Source organism: Dromaius novaehollandiae, chromosome 11 (genome assembly GCF_036370855.1).
Source record: "Dromaius novaehollandiae isolate bDroNov1 chromosome 11, bDroNov1.hap1, whole genome shotgun sequence".
NCBI classification, from domain to species: domain Eukaryota; kingdom Metazoa; phylum Chordata; class Aves; order Casuariiformes; family Dromaiidae; genus Dromaius; species Dromaius novaehollandiae.
The window spans coordinates 10,002,571-10,021,622 of record NC_088108.1 but is presented as its reverse complement, the minus strand read 5'-3'; the positions used below and the strand labels follow the sequence as shown (position 1 = coordinate 10,021,622).

Sequence of the window (19,052 nt, the reverse complement as noted above, 5' to 3'; positions counted from 1 at the left end):
ATTTTGGCACAGTATCTCAAGCAAGAAAAAGCTAAACAAGTTTGTACTGGTACAAGCATTTATGTCATTTTTGCAGCATTGCAAGGTACTCTGAAACCTATCTGCAGCCATTGCATGCATTCCTGTCCTACGGACACCTGTACCGATAGCAAAGGGCAAGTAAAGGACATGGGACAAATCTCTTTCAGTCCTGCTCTTTTCTTTCCATAAGGACTGTTTCTCTAGGACTGTTTCTCTAGCAAGCTTTAATTGTATGCCTGCAACATTTCACCACCTTCTTTTTCACATCTACGACCTTCCACTCCTGATCTCTCTTTAATGCCTCTTGCCCAGTCCCTGTGCCCTGTCCACACTTGCTATCTGGAGCTCTCATCCTCTTTTTTCATCCTTCAGTTTCTCCCCCGGGTTTCTATTCCTTGATGTCTAATGAACATTTTCCCCCACCTGCCCTGAAGATGCCTTCCTAGCCAAACTCCTATTCCCTTTAGTCAACTTCAGTTTCACTGATAAAGCTCTTCTGGACATTTTGCCCTCTTAACTTACTCCACTGCCTTAGCTTTTGTGATTTCTTCACAATAGTTGAAGACAACACTGCACCTTCTCAGTGGTCCACCCCAAGTCCTCTTCAACTTGTATCTCTCAGATTCTTCCCACTCTTTAAACAAGATATATTCCATCATGGGATATTATACACATGCTAGTTGACTTCATATATATTCTTGTATTAATAGACATAATTCTGGTCATTCATGCAATAATTATAGCTATTGTTTGGAAAAATAGTAGTCTGCGTAGGTCAGTGAAGACACAAATACCTCATTTTGCTGGTTTCTTGCCCTAGTAACCCAAACCTGTCTTTATAAGTGTCAGCATTTTCCACACACAGCTTCACACAGCTTTACATAACTGCCTGTACAGCTTCCTTTCCCCTTTTAAGGATGCTCACCAGTTTAGATGTCCCCATACTGGTAGCCAAGACCCAAGACTACGATGCCCAGCTGAAGCACTGCTGCTGAATACCCTGCCTGTAGGGTGTCATTTGGGCACACACACACCCTCCGATGCTCTTCTGCACACTCTCTCTGCTCTATACCAGCCCCACATCTTTTACCACCTAATATTTGCATGCTGCATCCATCATCTTTGATATTCTAGTTAAACAACAATACAGTTAAAGCTCAGAAGCCTCTTGAGCACCTGTCCCTTCACACACAACACAACATTCAGCAAAGCTCCAAGCAATTAAGCAACAGTCTTCCAAGTGTAAAGACCCCTTTCAGAGAGAGGGTCAAATTATCAAATTTACTCCAAATGGTGAAATCATGGGAACAGAAAATGCATTTCACACACAATGTAGTGGAAGAAGAAAAAATATATATATATGTATGTATGTATCTCAATAATTTGCTCCACACAGCAACCTAAAATCAGCATGTACAAGAGAATGAATATTGAAAGGTAAAAGCCAACTGCATGATCATGTACTTGCAAAGAAACTCTAATTTTACCATACGTGCATTTCTCCCCTTCATCTTATACTCATAAACCAACTCAATCAAATGAAAAGAAAAAGAAAATGCTGTTCACTAGAGCGGATTATATTTAGCAATAGGCAGTCTAACATTTTAAAGTGCTTCTCCTACCAATACTCAACCTGAATTGATACCAACAGCTACTCCCAATAACACAAGGCATGTTGCAAAGCCAGTCAAAGCAAGCAGCTTAAAAAAAAAAAAAAACTAAAATACAATTAAAGATAAAATATCAGCTGAATGATGCTATAACCACAGGCATTTTACTTCTGCAGATGCATACTTCTGATAAAGGAAATGCAAAGGCCCTTCCTTGTAGCCAGGTGATGTTGGCTGGCAACAGTGAACGAAGGCTGCCTAGTTATACACATGACTGATCTCACAGAGGTTCCCATCCAGGCCAGGAAATCGAGGTTGGGATTTTGGGTTTTTTGTTTTTTTGTTTTTGGTTTTTTTTTTTTTTGGGGGGGGGGGGGGCACCTCATTGCTGTCAGTATCTCCACAACTGCCCCACAGGACAAGGAAGGCTCAGGTCCTGCAATAACCACGACAAAAGCCTGTGCACTAGTTGGATTTAGCAACATCCATTCATACTTCCTAGCCCAGCAGAAAGAAGTCAGCCTAACATCTAGCGGCTCCGAGAGTAACACTAACCCTCCTTGCCTGGGAAATGCATCTTAACCTTATTATAGATAGTACAATAACCTTTTTTCTTCCCTTCTCAAGAAATACAGAAATTAAACTTAAAACTGGCCACACCAACTAAGTTAGTAACTTCTGTTGGTGCCTGTATGGCTAAATGTCTTGGCTGAAGACACTGAGGACAGGAAGCTCAAAATAAGACCTCACACTCACATGCATAGCAATTCGATTATTAAAGAAAAAAAATTTGCATAGTTTATACACAATTAACCTAATAAGGTATATAATGCTCATTTCACTGCTATTAAAAAGTGTACTTCATCCCCACCTAGCTTTTACAGCCTTAGGTTTGTATCCACACAGAAATTATTGTGGAAGAGGTTAATAAGCGAGTTTAAAAGTATAACACCTATGCTACACTACCTCCCTGTACAAACACATGAAGTAAGGACAGGAGTTATTTCAGAATTGCAGCAGTGTATCAGGTTATCTTCCCACATAGACGAGGCTCCGGCAGATTAACAATGCTATGCAACACTGGAGCTAACCTGCTCGTCTGGCTAAATTCCCTCCAAACTCAGAGCTTGCTTGAGGGGTGCATGGTTTCAGATGAATCTGTTCCCATGGAGAAAAGAGGGCTGCAGGGACCAGAGGTCACTCTTGACTCTCAAGACCACAGATGAAACATTCCTCTCCAAATCAGCTGTCTATCCTGGAAGGAATACCTGACTGCCTCTTTGAGCTATTCTGCTAATATCAGCAGGTTTCAAAAGCAGATGTAAACACCAACCAACTCCTGTTCCCTCCCACCACCAGAAAAACATGAGGGTTTTGGCAGAAGGCTCCAAAACTTTTCTATCTAGGCCGGAAAGCTCTTCTCAGTTATCCTGCACGTGATCAGATATACGGCTAGCAGACCTTTTGGAAGACACACTTTTAATCTAAAGAAAAATCATCCAGACTTAGAAGTCATCAGGAACCACATTCACAGTTAAGTAAATCTGTTAGTGCGAGTACAAGTTAGGGTATTAAAACAATGACAACCTTATTAGTATTTTTGTGGGTTTCCAACCAGATCAACTTTTTTTTTTTTTTTTTTTTTTTAAGAAAACGTAAGGACATTTTCAAGCAGCTTAAGAGATTAGAAGTCACATCAATACAACCTTACAGTGATAAAATTCATCCTGTAGCATCCGGTAAACAGATCATATTGGTTATGACATTTTTTTGCAGAAGAGAACAAGACATATACATGCAAAACAAAAAGCAGACATCTAAAACACTTGATTGCATAAGCACTAAATCTAAATTCAAAAGTAAAAATATTTTTTGTGACTTACCAGAATTTCTCTTTGACACGAACTTCAAATTCATGCTGACTACAGTACAGATCACAAGAACCAAGAGAACAAGAGGCTTCATCTTTCACTTTCTTTGACAGCTGAAATGCAAACATAGTATGAAGTCTGAATCACAGCTCTTTGCTACAACAAAGCAGCAGCTACAGTTAAACATTTCTCAAAGAACCATTATGGGGCAATAGCTTAATCTAGTGACTTCTGGGTTTATTTTTATGCAGAGGTAGGGAAACATAATGGTTCAAAGTAAGTGTCTATGAATAATTTATCTCTGAATATCACACAAAAAGGGTTGTTTTTTTTAAATGACATGGAAAAATATTATTTTGCTTTTAAAAAAAGAAACGAAAACTTAACTGTTTATGTGAAGTACAGGTCTAATCTAGCAGATTTTTATATGTTATAACTAGGAGACCCTGCTGGCCATAATTGGTTGTCTCACACAAATCAGCCACATGGTTAAAACAAAACAAAAAAACAAAACACAGAAGATAAGAGTAGGCTATTCATATCATTTCTCTTAGAAACCTTATTGTCCCACTGGTGACACTGTAAAACTCCTGCAATGAATTATGCTATTCCAGAAATATCTCCTACAAAACGAAGTAAAGACAGGCGAATGAAATTCAGAAGTCAATGAATGTAGGTCTCAGGATTCTTATTAAAAAGATAAAATGAGTCTCTCCTTGAATTTTACTGTCTACTTTATATTACATACTTAAAAAGAGAGAAATCTAGTCCAAAATTGTAGTTTGAATTTTATATAATCACTACAACTAATTCTGTTTTCATTACAAGCACAAGGTCATTCAAGAAAATGTAGCCAGAGTGAACTGAGGCTCCTTATGGGTATTTAGAAACAGCTATAATGGATCTGAACCCAGCTAAACTCCTTATATATACATGCTTAATTATAAGCTAGAGTCCTCAGATATATGCTTAGCTACTAAAGCCACCACTTGAAGTCACGGGTCTTTAAGTGATTGGATGTATTTAGTCCCCAGGAATTCCTCTCCACGGCCGATACGTACTTCCTGCAGACTTTAGATCAGTCCCTTATTCTCAGGTGAAGAGAAGAGCTATCTAAATCAGTATGAAAAAACTGTAAGAATCAAAAGAATTAACATGACATTTTAAAGCAGGTAAAAAAAAAAAAAGAAAAGAAAAAGAAAGAAAAAACAGAAATAGGTAAAACAACACGCGTTAACAGACGAGCAGGAAGCCAACGGAGCAGAATCATTCCTGACGCGTTGCACCAGGCGGCTGCACAGCCCCGGCACGGCCAGGGCCACCCACAGCTCCAGGACCAGCTCTGAACGTTGGTTCAACACGATAAAACAGCAAGGGAGAGTGCAATGTCCCGCAGTTCTCTGAAAATCGTTCAGTTTAATTTGAGTTTATTACATCAAATATTCTCCCTTTGTAATTTTACTACTAGCCTACTGTTGTGTGAAGAAAATGTAAGGAACCATGTATAATCTTTTATACGATAGCAATTATGCTGCTATTCAATTATTTCAAAATTACTACTGACATCTGAATTTTTCACCCTCTCACCCTGCTGTACTTACTGTAAGCTATAAATAGGAAATGTTTTTTTCCCCTGAATTCTACAGTCCCCAGAGCACTTGATGCCCATTGCTTCCCCAGGGTGACAGCGCTAAAAAACTAAAGGAGTATGCAAGGAATAATACTCAGCGAAGGCTGTCTGACAATAGTTAATGACAGAATTAGTATTCATTTTTCCTTAACCTCTCCTTGGAGTACCAAAATCCCGAAACAAGCAAGGCCATCTTGACAAGAGAGCTTAAAAAAAGTAATTGAGCTAAATCTTTTGACAGATAATTGTAACGATGATGTTATGCTAGAATGGTTTTCAAGTGTAGCTTTGCAAATTGCTTTCTCCACTTTCCTCCCCTCAGTTATTACAGCAGAGGTATGCAACTCCTAGGTCTTTTTCACGTGGATACTACCCCCACCCCAAAAAACTATATTGCATCAAACACTTAAAATTTCAAAGCAAGTTCCACTAAACAACATTCATGCTAGAGATAGGGGAAAATTCTTGGTTCTGTTGGCATCAAGAAGAGATTTGCTTTTTGAAGTCCTGGCCTCACCAAAGCAATCAGTCTCTGTGCCTGCACCAGCAAAATTATGAAAATACAGGAGGAAAGGGGCAAGATGCTAACCCCGATAGCCAGTCGTTTATAGCCTAGCCCAGAGGCTCAGCTTGTGCCACCTTACAGAGCTGCACTGAGGTTGGCAGGAAAATGCAGACGGGAGTATGAGGTGTCACCTTCACCGTCCCAGCTGGCTAACCAGAAGAAAGTAGGATCAGTCACACCAGTGCGGCTGGTGGGCCAGCTGGTTACTACCACCTCCTCCTGAGGCATTAAATAGCTAGAGACAACAAGGCTGTTTAAACAGCCACATCACACACTATTTTCTAATGTACAAATTGACAGAGAACGTAAGGCAGTGTAAAAGACACGTTTCACACAGAAGAATACCAAGCAGCCAGAAGAGGGAGGGTTGCACATGTGCAGGACATTACGCGAGACTGAACTGTTCAGGAAGAGATTTCGGCTACTGAGCCTGCCAAGACTCCCAGCGGGATCAGTCCTGCAATTCCCTCCTCCGCGCTGTGCACTTGCACATCGGGGTCCTGGGATGAGCCAGGATTCGAGGCAGTCTTCTGTTAGACCTACTGGCGCATCTCAGAGCGAACGAGTGGGAGAGTGTCTAGGAGCTCAGGAAGGGCCTGAATTAAACCATACTAGCTTGCAGAGATATTAGATGAGATAAATCAATAAATATCCGATATCTTTTTTCTATAATCGAGACATTTTCCTCCCAACAGTGTTGATGTGAGCTGCAATTACATCTAAACTCCAAGCATCCATGAGACATCTCTTTATGAAAGGTTAGCTCCTGATCCATACGAATACTGGAAAACACAGGGAAGGGGTTACCCATCCACTGTATTTACAAGAAAGAAAAATAAACTACGCCTCAGGGTCCAACATACTTACTGATTTTACCTTATTTATTTCATATACATGTGGTCAGAAGTAGGCCCATGTTTATAGACTCTGATTTAAATATAGCCACCTAAACACCCACACAACTTGCTGATTACAAGAAGCACTGGATAGCCACAGAGAAGGGACATCTGTCCTCAAAAGCTGACGGGAAAGAGAAGCAGAATCTGCCTACAAATTATGCACCTCAATACTTCCCACACTTCCCAACTACCAGTTGCAGCACTGTGCATTTTTAGCATTGTCAAAGCATCAGTTAAATCCTCACACGCCAGTGCGCGGGAGAGCCGTGCTCAGTGGGTAGCACACTGCCTTTTCATTTACAGCAGTACTGTCACCAAGAGACTGAATCCGGGCTCTCCAGGGACAGCTGAGCCCAAGTTTAATCTACTGGCACTACCAACCTCCAAACTACTTTAACTTCCTATGCCACCATAAAACTCTCCAGTTTGAAAGGCATTTCATACAAAAAGCAGGTTATAGCTAGGACTTAGAAAGATATCAAAGTATGCAATTTAACAGAATTTTGCATTAACGTTTCTTTTCATTCCAGGCAATCTCCTCTCCTCCTCATTTCTAGCTCTCCATGAAACAGCTAAGTTGCAAAATCCCCCAGTTCCTTTTCCTGGTACAAACACATGTTCTCTTTTTTTTTTAAAAAAAAAGAAAAAAAATAAAAAAAAAAGTCTGTTTCTATGCAGGATACCTGTATGTCACAGCAAAGCTTTTATGAAAATGCATCTCCTTTCTCTCCCTTCTCCACTTTATTTCAAATTTGGGGACAAAAGATAATTCTGGTCACTTTGTCTTCTGATTGCCCACGCCACCCCATCTCCCTCCCTCCCACTGGCACACGCAGCAGATTCCAAAACATCTGCAGAGCTAAGGACTGCATAACTAACCTGCCGACTGGGGACTTCATGACTCAAGATGGCCAGACTGCATCACAGAAACAAGTGCTCTTGTCATCAGAGGACTAAGATGTACCTGCTGCATCCTAGGTGGCAAAAGTTTAAGCACACACTAGGCCTGGAACTGGGGATATCTGAGTTGACACAGGGACATGGATGCATCAGACAGACCTTAACTCACTAAGCCTGTGCGCCAAACCAGCTCCCATCTGAAACTGCAGCCAGTATTACCTTAACGCTATGTCTCAACATATGCGTCTTCCCTTCTCTCACAAATGGGTAATATCAGCAAGCATTTTATGTACCCTGCTGTCTACGTAAGGGTCTTGCGCTGGGACACTGCTGTGCCCGCTCACACAGCCAACCAGCCCAGGCACAGCTGGAGACAAAGATTTAGCTTCACAATTACCTGAAACATGTGATGAAGCACGAGATAACAAGACCTACCACCATGGTGCCGATACTGGATATCCCAACATATCAGCAAAGAAAGGACATACCCCAGAAGGAGAGAACACCTTCACAGGTCAAAATACGACCTCAGACAGTGCAGAGCGGCTCTTGCAGAAACGGCAGGCACAGGAAGCAAAGCTGAGGGACTCTGGCAAGCTTGCTGCTTGTCAAGTGACAAATGTTCCCGCACAGACACCAACCAGCACTTCCCCAAGGAGCTGCTTAATCTGATTCTGCCAACTCCAAGCAGCTGCAAGTAGGGGCTCACAGCTGAAACAAAACACACAGTATGCTACTGGACTCGTCTCATGAGTTTAGGACCATTCCCAGGACAGTGAGGACAGAGTCTCACTTAACACAGATAGAGAAATGTCGATTACAGCTAACTTGCTCACAATTACTGGGGGGAGGGAAGAAACACAGAGCAAAGTGCTCATTGAGAAGGATGGAAGAATCCCTAAGAAAATGAATTTGGCCCTTGTTGGGACCTACAAGGTTGCATTTGCATGGAGATAAATAAAGGGAGGTTGCTATCATTGGTTGGGTGGAGAAGCATAGGAGAAGCAAGGTGCAACAACCTTGCTCTCAATCATTCAGCTGATAGCAAGGCCAACCCTTCCCTCCTCCTCCCATTTGATGCTGCAAACAAGACTTCAGGCAGCTTTCCCAGTCTCTGCTGTAAGTGCCCAGCAACTACAAGGGGACTGGGCTGCAATGCAGCATAAATTCTGCTCTTCTAACAGAAATCCTGAGTCCCATATGCTGCCTAGTGCCCTTCATCTGTGCGGACAAACTTGGTCATTTCTTCCGAGCCCTCAGAAAGCAGGGCTTAGGAAACTCTACTGATTTCTTCACGTACTGCTTGCTGTCCCACCACCCAACTCCAGCTCTCCTGGCTTCCAAGACTCAAAAGAATTTCAACTGACGAGGTCTGAAAGTGTTTAGAAAGAGGGAGGAAACTGGACCATTAACATTCTGCGCAAGCCCAGCACTGAGATTTCCAAGTCCTTGCTTTTGATATAGTTTAGTTTTGCTCCGACTTCTACCACGGGCTTTGTTTTAAAAGCATTCCTTTTTATGGAAAAGCAAGAAAAGAAAAAACGTGTATCTGTGCATTTAGGCATGTGTGCTTGCACAAAAAGATTTGCTGACACACCATGGGACTCTGCAGGTTCTGGTTTCTCCACAGAAGTTGCGATGCAGAAGGTGCTCATTAAAAACAGGAGCCCACCTCTTTAGTGGTTTCCAGTTGTCAGGTTTTGTTGCTCAGAAATCTCAGGGAAATAAATTACTGTTTTCACCCAAGACACAAAGGACGAAATGGCAACAGTAATTCTTTTGTCTTCTTCACAGTATGCTGGATGCTGATTTATGTTCATTTCTTTCCAAATCATTGCCTCACTCCACTTTTTAAAGGCTTTTAATTTTAACAAGAATTCTCTCTCAGCTCTTATCTTCTCCTTTTGCCAACACACCAAACTTTGAGCTGTGTATTACTGAAGGATTTTTAGTCTGTGTAGTATGCTGGATGGAAGCAATCCACAACAGACACCAGTCCTTTTTGTTGATACTTCAATCTCACACAAAGTCATTTAAAATCAGAGATGAATGCTAGTTCAAATATCATATCTTCAGCTCTATTTGGTATGAGTCATGCAGCATTCTTTGCTCTATCGCTCAGTGAGCATCGAATAAGATTTCATTTTTGCCTAATTCACTGTGCATCTTCACCACCACAACGAGACATTTAAGTTGTCTAAATATGCAATGAACATTACTAATTCTACGGGGTAGTTTGCATTCAGCATTCATCTTGCTGGATGTGAGACACTGGCATCACTGCTCCATTGGGCTCAGGTCCTTCACTAAATACACATCTGGCTAACCCTCCTCATCCAGCTGTAATTCTACAACAAATTTAAAACTAGGGTAAGCAGGAGAGGGCCCCGAGCAGTGCTCACTTTGTGTGCGTTGGAAGCGACTAGCAACAATGAGGCAAAACCCAAGATGCCTGGGATTACTACGAGCTCCACAGTGCCTTAGTTGTATGGTAGTAATGCAACAGGGAAGGAACATGATGTTGTCCCGAGCAAATGTGGGGAACCACTACTATACAGACAGCACCTGACAGGGTCACAACATTGATCTGTAATGGTACCACCAAAGGTTTCATGTTTGGGTGCGAAGAAAAAGGAACAAACTATAAACCCATAAATCTTTTGTGATGGGAACAGGGTAAACTCAGAACCCTATCAGTCATTTCAGAAGAAACGTACAGCACCACCACTTAGATTAGATATTGATGTTTTCTCTGAAGAATTTTTAATGCTTCCATTAAAAAGTTGCTATATTTTAGGGGTGCCTTTCAGAAGATTAAATGCAACATCTTAAAACTTCAAAAGACATCTTACCACTCACTGTAAAACAAGAAACAGGCTTGCATGGCAGGCACAAGAAATGCTGTGGACAGTTTCCACAGAGTAACATGTCCCATTAACACTTCCCATATACATCAGGCACCTGATTTAACAACAAAAGGTCACGTACAGCTTTCTGTAAAGCTGAAAGCAGCTACCAAAACTTTTCAAATTCCTTCATCCCTTCTCCCACCAGGCTTAACGGCATGATTCAGTAGTTTCCTTTCAGAAGCTACTTACTGGTGAGTATTTATGCAAGAAAAATGCCTCTTGCCTACAACTGCAGTCTGATTTGTGGGTGCAAACCTATGGAGCCTGGACAATAGCAGACCCCTACAAGATCAAGGGAACCCCTTTAGGAAGAGATGAAGCTACAGCTGCAACAGTCCACAAGTAGTCAACCTCACAGAGGCCAAGTGCTCCAGTTTCAACTCAGCCAGTCCCCAGCATGGTATGCTTCCTAAAGGGCTTTGCTGGAATAGGGCTGGCCAGCTCAGCACCAGCTCAAATCAGATCATTTGAGAAACAAAGCAGCAAAACTATGAAGAACCATTTTCAAGTTCATCAGGATTAAGCTCTCTTCCCTTGGGAAGGGAATATCAACTCTGAGAGCCTTCTTTTCAGGGTTGCCCGTCTAACTGGGTAGAAGCAATGACCAATCCAGAATACAACAGCCCTATCCAGACTTTGAAACAGACTGCGTGGAGTCAGTCCCCACCCAGCACAGATGGTTCAGCAGATCTGTCATCACCAGAGCAAATCTTGGTGTGTCAATACCTTTGTAAATCGTCCTCTTGCCTGGTATCTTGATGCCTTTAATGTCTCTTCACTTCAAACTCCCTCTGCAGGCTCCAGAATAAGAAGCCTCCCTAGTCTGGGAAGTCGGAGAGTAGCACCCAGTTCTGCAGCCTGCACAGTGAGGTGACAGTCCACGTGGGCAGAGCTGCCCACAAGGGAGAAAGAACCTGAGCCAGAGCTTGCCGAAATGTGTACTGGCGCATTTAAGGCCCAAACTAAAAACAGTCTCCTGGCTGCAAAAAGTAGAAGTGATTTTAGTCATGCTAAAGCAGCAATAAAACTCAGCTCTATGAACAAACTGTTGGTATGTCACGTACAGAGAAAACCTGCAAGACTTTAATGCAAGAATCTTCTGCTACAAGACTTTCTAATGCCATCACCACCTCAAACAGGGTTCACTTACAGCAGCAGGAAACAGAAACATCACCTGCAATATTCCAAATACTGATAAGGATTCCAATATCTACAGAATCAAAATACTAACCAAAGAGGTTATGAGTATGTGATACAGGCACTCAGCTCAACCCTTGCTAAGAAAATTCAACAAAAACCTGAGCAGCCCACCTTAACAGATGTGTGAACCAAAAGAACTAAAACCATTCAACACTCATTACCAGATCAAGCACCATCAGCTCACACCACACACTGGCCTCAGTTCCCTAAGCAACTCACACAGAATCCAAATTTGTCACATCTTCAAATGAGATTGATTTTAAATCCCTGAATCCTACTCCTCTTCTCCCTAATTGCAGGAACTCTTGCACCTGTGAATGCAGAAAGCACCCGTAAGGAGAGAAAACAAGAACAACAAAGGAATGGGACAGTGAGCTGTTATTTTTTTAAGCATCGTGCCTAGCTGCACCCATCATCGATGTACTGATGCAGTGCTACCCTGGATCCTACACAGAACCACTGTTCTGGCCTTAACTTTGCAATGTCCTAACTGCACATCACAAGATGTGCAGATATGCTCATCCAGTATCGCCGCTTTTAAATCAGAATACCCAAGCCTTTTATAAATGTTCAAAGTGAAATACATGTTGTGGGAGGAGGATTACAGCTCTACTTCAGCCCTTGTGGTTATGAGGTCAACATAATGTATCTATTAATTTACAGCCTTTTTTTCTCCCTAGAGTAGAAGCTATTAATATTCTACATATATTTACTTCTGCAAATTGTGGTTTAATCAATACAGCACCTCAGGCAATGTGAAGTACTGCAGGCAACACAAAGATGGTCAGAAGCATAGATTTTATGTCTGCAGAGTGGGGCTTAGCTTCTTACCACTTTGCAGAAGTACTCAGAAGATTATAGAAAAGCCATCTGCAGAAGAGGGGAAGAGTTGAAGATGATCTACACTTGGAAAGCTAAAGTAGTACACTAGTACTGGGGAGAGGGGGGTAATTTTGAGAATCAACTCATATTAGCGCAAGTCTTACAGCCAATGCAGCTTCAGCAAAACTGTTCCCAAAGCAGAGTAAGCCACAGCACTAACCGCAACCACACTAAGCGGTCCACTGCTGTGGATGACCACGCACGTTTCCAATGCCGACAAACCCATGGGGCAACGTCCTTGGAGAGCAGACCTCTCAAGGGCACAGAGAAACTCAGAGGCAACTCTCTCCAGACCCAACCTATCCTGACAGCCTGCCCCAGGCTGTGGAGGAGGCTCTGCTCGGAGAAAAGGACGCTGAACCCCAGTTTTAAGTTCTCCAGGGAAAACCGCCAAGTGCCAATGAGAACTCCTAGACTTCAGAGTTGGCATAACCCAGCATGCTTAAAAACTCATGGTTTACCCTGACTCTGGCTCTTCGGTCATTTACACCTCGAAAAGACACCACTGTTCAGGTCAGTAGCCTCATCCTGCTAAGTGCTTTGGATGATCTCACCTATGATCACAAGTCCCCTCTACAAAGTTTCAAACACAAGTGGAGAAGACCTTTCAGACTGAAAGAGATGAGAAAAGTGCATTCTCACCCACACCAATTAGAAAACACCACTTTTACATCAACAAGAAAGGCTTCCCACTCACGGAAGCATATGCAAAAACATCATTAGGCCAAAAGATTAGATGCATTGCTTCCTTCATACTCATACCAACCTCATTTCTGAAGCAGCTTTTGTAGAAAAGCTATTAAGAATGAAGAGAGACAGTTCAAACAGCAGTCCCAATCCTGAAAAATGCCATCCTCCTCCCCTTACCAACACTGCTTCTCTCGGCTCCCTTTGCATCTCACAAGGCTTGTTGCAGAGGTGCACAGCACACTACAGACCTAGGTTTTAGACTGAGCTGCTATCTGCATGCTGAAACATTCCCTGGTTTTATAGAGAAACTGCTTTCACAGACTCTTAAAACAATTCTCTTTCTGGGACCACTCAGAAGATGGACTGCAGTTATTACAAATGTCAGCCGTGTCGAGTTTATTGTTGCTCATATATACATTCACACCTCTGTGATATTTACACAATAACAACATTTGCACTATTCGCGGCAAACCTGGCCCACATTCACTCCTGCACGTTAATGAAACAAGCACCAGGAGAACACGACTCTGCTCACAGTGTGCTTAGAATTTTATTCCTTGATCTCATTCATGGCCACATGGTTCCCTAACTAATACATAATTACATAATTCTGCTCCAAGTAGGCAGAATTAGCAGAAAAAGATGACATACCAGCTGTTATGCTTCTTAGAAAACACACTTTCACTAATTCCAGAGAAGAGAAACAGGGCACTTTGCTCTGCCATTAGCAAAAGGCAAGTTGCTTTTACTTTATTCAGCACCATCTCATAGTACATTAGAGAAAAATATTCTCAGTGAGTTGGATTTTTTTCTTACATAACCAGAGACAAGCCTTTACCTACATGTGTTTTGCCAAGTCTGTCTGGGTGAAAGTAAGAATTTAACTAAGCAAGTAAACAAAGCCCCAGAATTTTAGAATCATGAGAAACTGCTTAAACAACAACCTTACTTTCAGATATTTTGTGAAAATATTGTAAATAGTGTAGTTTTGTACTGAATTAGGCCAAAAATCAAGTTAAAATATGTATTTTATGCACCCTGGATTTGCTCTCTCATGTAGGCATCCCTGTTAAATTCATTGTTATACAGAGCAGTGGAAAGGGATGGAGGGAACCTTCTTCCAGCAGTGCTTTTGGGGTGGATGGAAAGGAAAGGACCAGCAGAATGACCCTGTAGAAGTTTCTAGGATGCAGTCTCCCTGCTACTGGCTGTCACCAAACACAGCACAACCCTCCGTCTTCTGTCACTTCCAACGGGGCACTCGCTTAGGTCAAGTTCCAGATGCTTAGAAAGGTACTGAAAGAAACCCTGACCAAAGCTAGCAGCAAAAGCAAGGACAAGATCTTTTCCTTCTGTATTCTTTTCAAGGCTCTTTAAAGGAAGAATTATTTTTAGTTGGGCATCCTGAAAAGCAAATGGCCTCTTAAAGTGCCTCCTTGTTTTGCAATAGTTTAAATGTTTACTTCCCCTTCCAGCACTAAAGAGATCCTGATAAACAGCTCAGAAACACATTGTTTGAGGAAGGCTTAGAAATGACAGCATACACGGCTGCCCATGGCTTAAGGCTTAATAGTTGTTTAGGCTGTTTAATAGTTGTTCATGATTTAACATCGTTTGATATTTTCAGCTTCAGCCTCAGTTTGAAGTGAGAGATTACTCAGAGACCAAATGTATTCAAGAGCAGGAAAAGCCTATACATTATAAATGCTTTATTTGTACTGGTTGTTGTAAGGACAAATTCTGAGCCCTTTCCCTCAGACACAGAGGCCAACCCTGCCAGCCGGGCGCCCCGGCCACCGCCATCCACAGCAGCTTCCCACGACAGCGAGCCTCCCGCCAGCAGCGCTAACCGGCTGCTGTGCCGAGACGCTTCTTGTAACTTTTCCTCCTCTTCCAGTCCCACCAGGGCATCGCAATCCACGACATACAAAATTTTGACCAGACTGTTGCTGCCTCTCTCTTTCAAACGCCATACAGAAGGCTCCGTTCCCTCTAGCTTTAACTGGAGAATTATAACACGCACCCTTCTACCTCTGAGAAACAGCTTTGCACAGGCAGGGAACAAATTATTCTGTCTGGGCAAAAGAACTGACCTCTAACAGACCCATGCCAGCAAGAGAGCCTCACTTGGACACCAGTCTCACTTCCACGGGCACGACATCCCGAAGGGGTACGGGCCTCGCATGCTGTCCCTGCTTCCTCTCCCTTCCCTCCAGCTGCTTACCTGCATCTCTGCCCACCTCCTCATGCACGCTGCCTCCGTGCGCAGGCTGCCTGCCGCTTCTGCGGGGAGCCGAAGCCATCGATTGCCCTACACCTCCGGACAGGCGCAAGCCTAAACCCTCACTGGCTCAAGCTTATCACACGGCGGCAAGGCACGCAACACAGACAGCTAACATGGTAACTCCTTAGCACAAACGAGAGCACGGGCCAGGCACAGCATGCTCCTACCTGCCTCCACTTCCTCTCTCCCCGAAGCTTCCTCTGGAGGTAAGTCCGCAAAATCCAGCTTCTTCTGAGGCCCAGCCCTGCAGCCTCCATCAAATCATGAAACCTCTTCCTCCCTCTTCCACTTTGACTTCAGCCAGCCCTGCAACCACAAGTAACGCGTGCTACACGAACAGCCCTTCCACGGAGCTCACCGTCTCTCCGTCCGTCTCCGAATCCCTCCTGACCCTCTCAGGCTCTTCTAGGACTTTTGTTCCAGTTAGAGAACAGCAAAGCCACCCACAAACACACAGGTTTCCAACAGCTTCCGCTGCTGTACTGCTTCAAAGTGCTTCCACTAGACCGGCAGCCCTGGAGATGAAAAGCCTTTCCATCGCTCCTGCTCTGCGAGATACAAAGCAGTACCCACAGAGCTGGCTGATGCCACATGTGCACAGAGGCTCCAGCAGTTGTGCAGATCCACTAAAATTCACAAGTTGGGCAGAGGCGTTGATGTGGCACACCTGGGTCTTTTTTCTTACATCTTGTGCAAACAGATCTTTTTTTTCTTCCTGGTTCACTGCTAAAGCATCAATCACCAAACAATCTGTTTTTTGAAAACAAACCTCCTATGAGCTTCCAGGTACCGTGAAAGGAAAAGGGAGGTCTGCAGAGAACTCCTGAGCCTCACCAAAAAAAGGACCACAACAAAGGTTCTCCTCTCGCTACTGTGCCCACCTGCAGCCCAAGCAGAGGGGACGAGCAGGAGGAAGTCTTGTCATCAGTCAGCTAACAAAACTCTGTGCTTTCCCAGCTGACTACCCCTTTTTGGTATCTAGGAGTAGGCCAGAAATGCCTGTAGGTACACACACACACACACACACACACACACACACACACACACACACACAGCCTACTACTCCAAAATGAAATGTGTTTTCTTATGTCTCCAACAACCAGCTAGAAAGACTTAGTTTGCATAGATGGAGGTCCCTCTCTCTGCTTACTTGGATGTGGAGTAAGTGCTAGGGACAAGCTGCTGCCTAGCAACACAGGCACACTGCCGGGAGACCCGAGCGTGCCCCCCGTCTTCCCGCTGTACCTGGCCTCCCACGCACAGAGAAACAAGTTCAGGATACAAGCCCTCATCATTTCTTGAAAAGCCATCCTAGACATCACTAACTGCAACCCATGCTTAGCCACGGACTCACCAAAGGCAGAGAGCGCTGTCTGCGCCTCAGTGAGCTGACACGAGTCTTCGCTTCTCAGATCTGTTGTGCACACGTTACATCCAGCCAGCTTACGGAGCCCAAAATCGAAAACCCCAGCCTCTCCCTGCATCTCCTCTCAGCTGCATTTCTATTTACAACGCAAGAACTTGACTCACGGTCAGACAGCTTCATTCCCAGATTTACCTCCCGCCCCAGGTCTGGCACTAGAAAGGCTTTTCAGCCACAGCGTGCTCTCCGAAGCGGCCAGCTCCCCTCAGGCTTGCTCCACCACCTTTGGCGCAGATCCCCTTCCCCCTGCGCGGTGCACAAGCAGGCAGTCCTCTACTCCTGCAGCCGAGACATTCGAGGCAGACGCTGCCAGGCTGTTACACAGTTTTAGCCCTGCTGAGAAATAAAGCCCCCTCTAAAGTCCCTGCAGCAAGCATTTTGGGTGCATGCCTTGCACCTGCGAGCGCAGGCACACAAGTGCAAGGTCCAAGCGCTCAGAAATGGTCTCCCTGCATCATGCTGCCCCATCCCCTCGCAGACTGGAGCTCACCTGGCACCGCACCGAGCTCAAGCGATTCTCCAAAAAGCCTCAAAACTATGCACACGTTGATGGTTTTACCATAACAGTTACAGCCCCATCACACATACGCTCTAAAAATACACTTTTTAAAATAACTGGAAAAAAAACAAGAGAGTATAAACACTGCAAAGCAGCACTGAGAGAATGTCTTCCTCCCAGGACGGGCTTTTCCTCCGTATATACCTCAGCTTTTTCTCACAGTATGATTTTAAGAATTAATCTAACGGGAGCACAGGTTGCCCAAAGCACAGAGATCTTACAGTAACTTTGAAAAACACCAATTTCCAGCATTTGCAAGAAGAAACTTCAGACTCTTTGAATCTTACCAGAGACATCAGTCAAGTGACAAGCCTTTTAAAAAGAGTCACTTAATCCAGCGCTGGAGAGAAATTTCAAGCACTTTAACAGGTTTTCGTAAGACCCCAAATGAACCCACAGAAGAGCTGCTATCCCAAAACTGTCCGAGCAGCTAGAGATTTCAAGCAGCCTGATTTTCAAGACGCCACACGAGACGATCCGGAGCAGCCAGCTCTCCAAAAACACCGGGATGTTTTCAACAGGCTCCGTGAAACCGCAACAGCCCCAAACCAGCCCTCACGCCTTTAAAAATCACTGGCAACCAGATCCCTCCGGGGAAGCACCACACACGCGCGGGCACTCAATAAAAGTCTCCCGGCACTAACCAAGATTTTCCCTGCGCGGAGCAAAAAAAGAAAGAAAGAAAAGGGGGAAAGGGAGCAGAGCGCTCCGCAGCGCTCCCGCAGCCCAAGGGCCTGATCCTGGAGGCGGCCCCGCTCCGCAGAGCCGCGGCTCGCTGCTGCCCCAGCCCGGCGCCTCCTGCCCTCCGCGGGCCGGGCCGGGCGGCGGCGCGGGCAGCTCCCGGCGGCTGCGGCTCCCCCGCCGTCGGGGACGTCCCGGGCGCCGCCGCGGAGCGCCTCCCTGCCGCGGCCGCGGGGAACCGGCCCCCCGAGGCTGCTGGGCGAAAGGCCGCCGCTGTGTTAACGTGGGGGGGGGGGGGGGGCCGCACACTGGGCGCACCTGAACTTTCGGGCGCGGGGGAAGAAGGTGTTGAAAAGGGAACAAGAGCAGGAGAAGGCGCGGCGCTTACCTGGCCGGCGGTCCGCGCTACGCCTCCATGCCGCCCGGCCGGCCGAGGGCTGCGGGCTCCCGCCGAGGGAGCTGCCGCCGGCGGTGCCGCTCCTCGAGGGGCGGCGCGGCCGCCGTGTGCGCGGAGCGCGGCTCCCCGCCGCCGGGGACCCCGTCGAGGCGGCGCGGGGCGGGGAGCGGCCGGGGGAGCGGCGGGCGGAGCTGCGCCCCGGGGCCGCGCTGCCGCCCTCGGCCCGGCCCGGCGCGGCGCGGCCCCGCACGCGGCAGGTGCGTCCGCCCGCCCGCGCGCAGCGAGACGCAGCAGCTCCCCCTGGCGGCCGCGCCGCGCCGCGCCGCCCCCGCGCCGGACCGGACCGGACCGGACCGGACCGGACCGGCCGCGGGGCGCGGGTGTGCGCAGCGCCTCGGCTAGAGCCGGGGCCGGAGACCTTCCCGTCCAGCCCCCGCAGAGAGCCGGGCACCGGGCGCTTTGCCACGGCTTGAGCCCAAAAACTCCAGCAAACACCCGTGTCCGCTCCCGAGCGGGCGGGCGGGCCGGGGC

The 19,052-nt window shown here is 45.6% G+C and overlaps 1 protein-coding gene across 5 annotated transcripts in view; it reads right to left on the bottom strand.

Annotated features, from left to right (window-relative positions):
* The window catches only part of IL1RAPL2 (interleukin 1 receptor accessory protein like 2), a 401,853-nt gene extending 383,154 nt beyond the window's left edge, over positions 1 to 18,699 (bottom strand). Inside the window, exons 1-2 of one of the 5 annotated variants that reach the window (XM_064518225.1) lie at positions 18,513 to 18,699; positions 3,515 to 3,615 (exon numbers count right to left, since the gene is read on the bottom strand). In XM_064518225.1, the coding sequence (XP_064374295.1) occupies positions 3,515 to 3,596 (82 nt within the window). In that variant the 5' untranslated portion in view covers positions 3,597 to 3,615; positions 18,513 to 18,699. Of the gene's footprint in view, positions 1 to 3,514; positions 3,616 to 17,730; positions 17,931 to 18,512 lie in introns of those variants that run through there. The other 4 variants (XM_026123130.2, XM_026123131.2, XM_026123133.2 and 1 more) reach the window with 4 other exon arrangements.
* Positions 18,700 to 19,052: the final 353 nt, after the last annotated feature.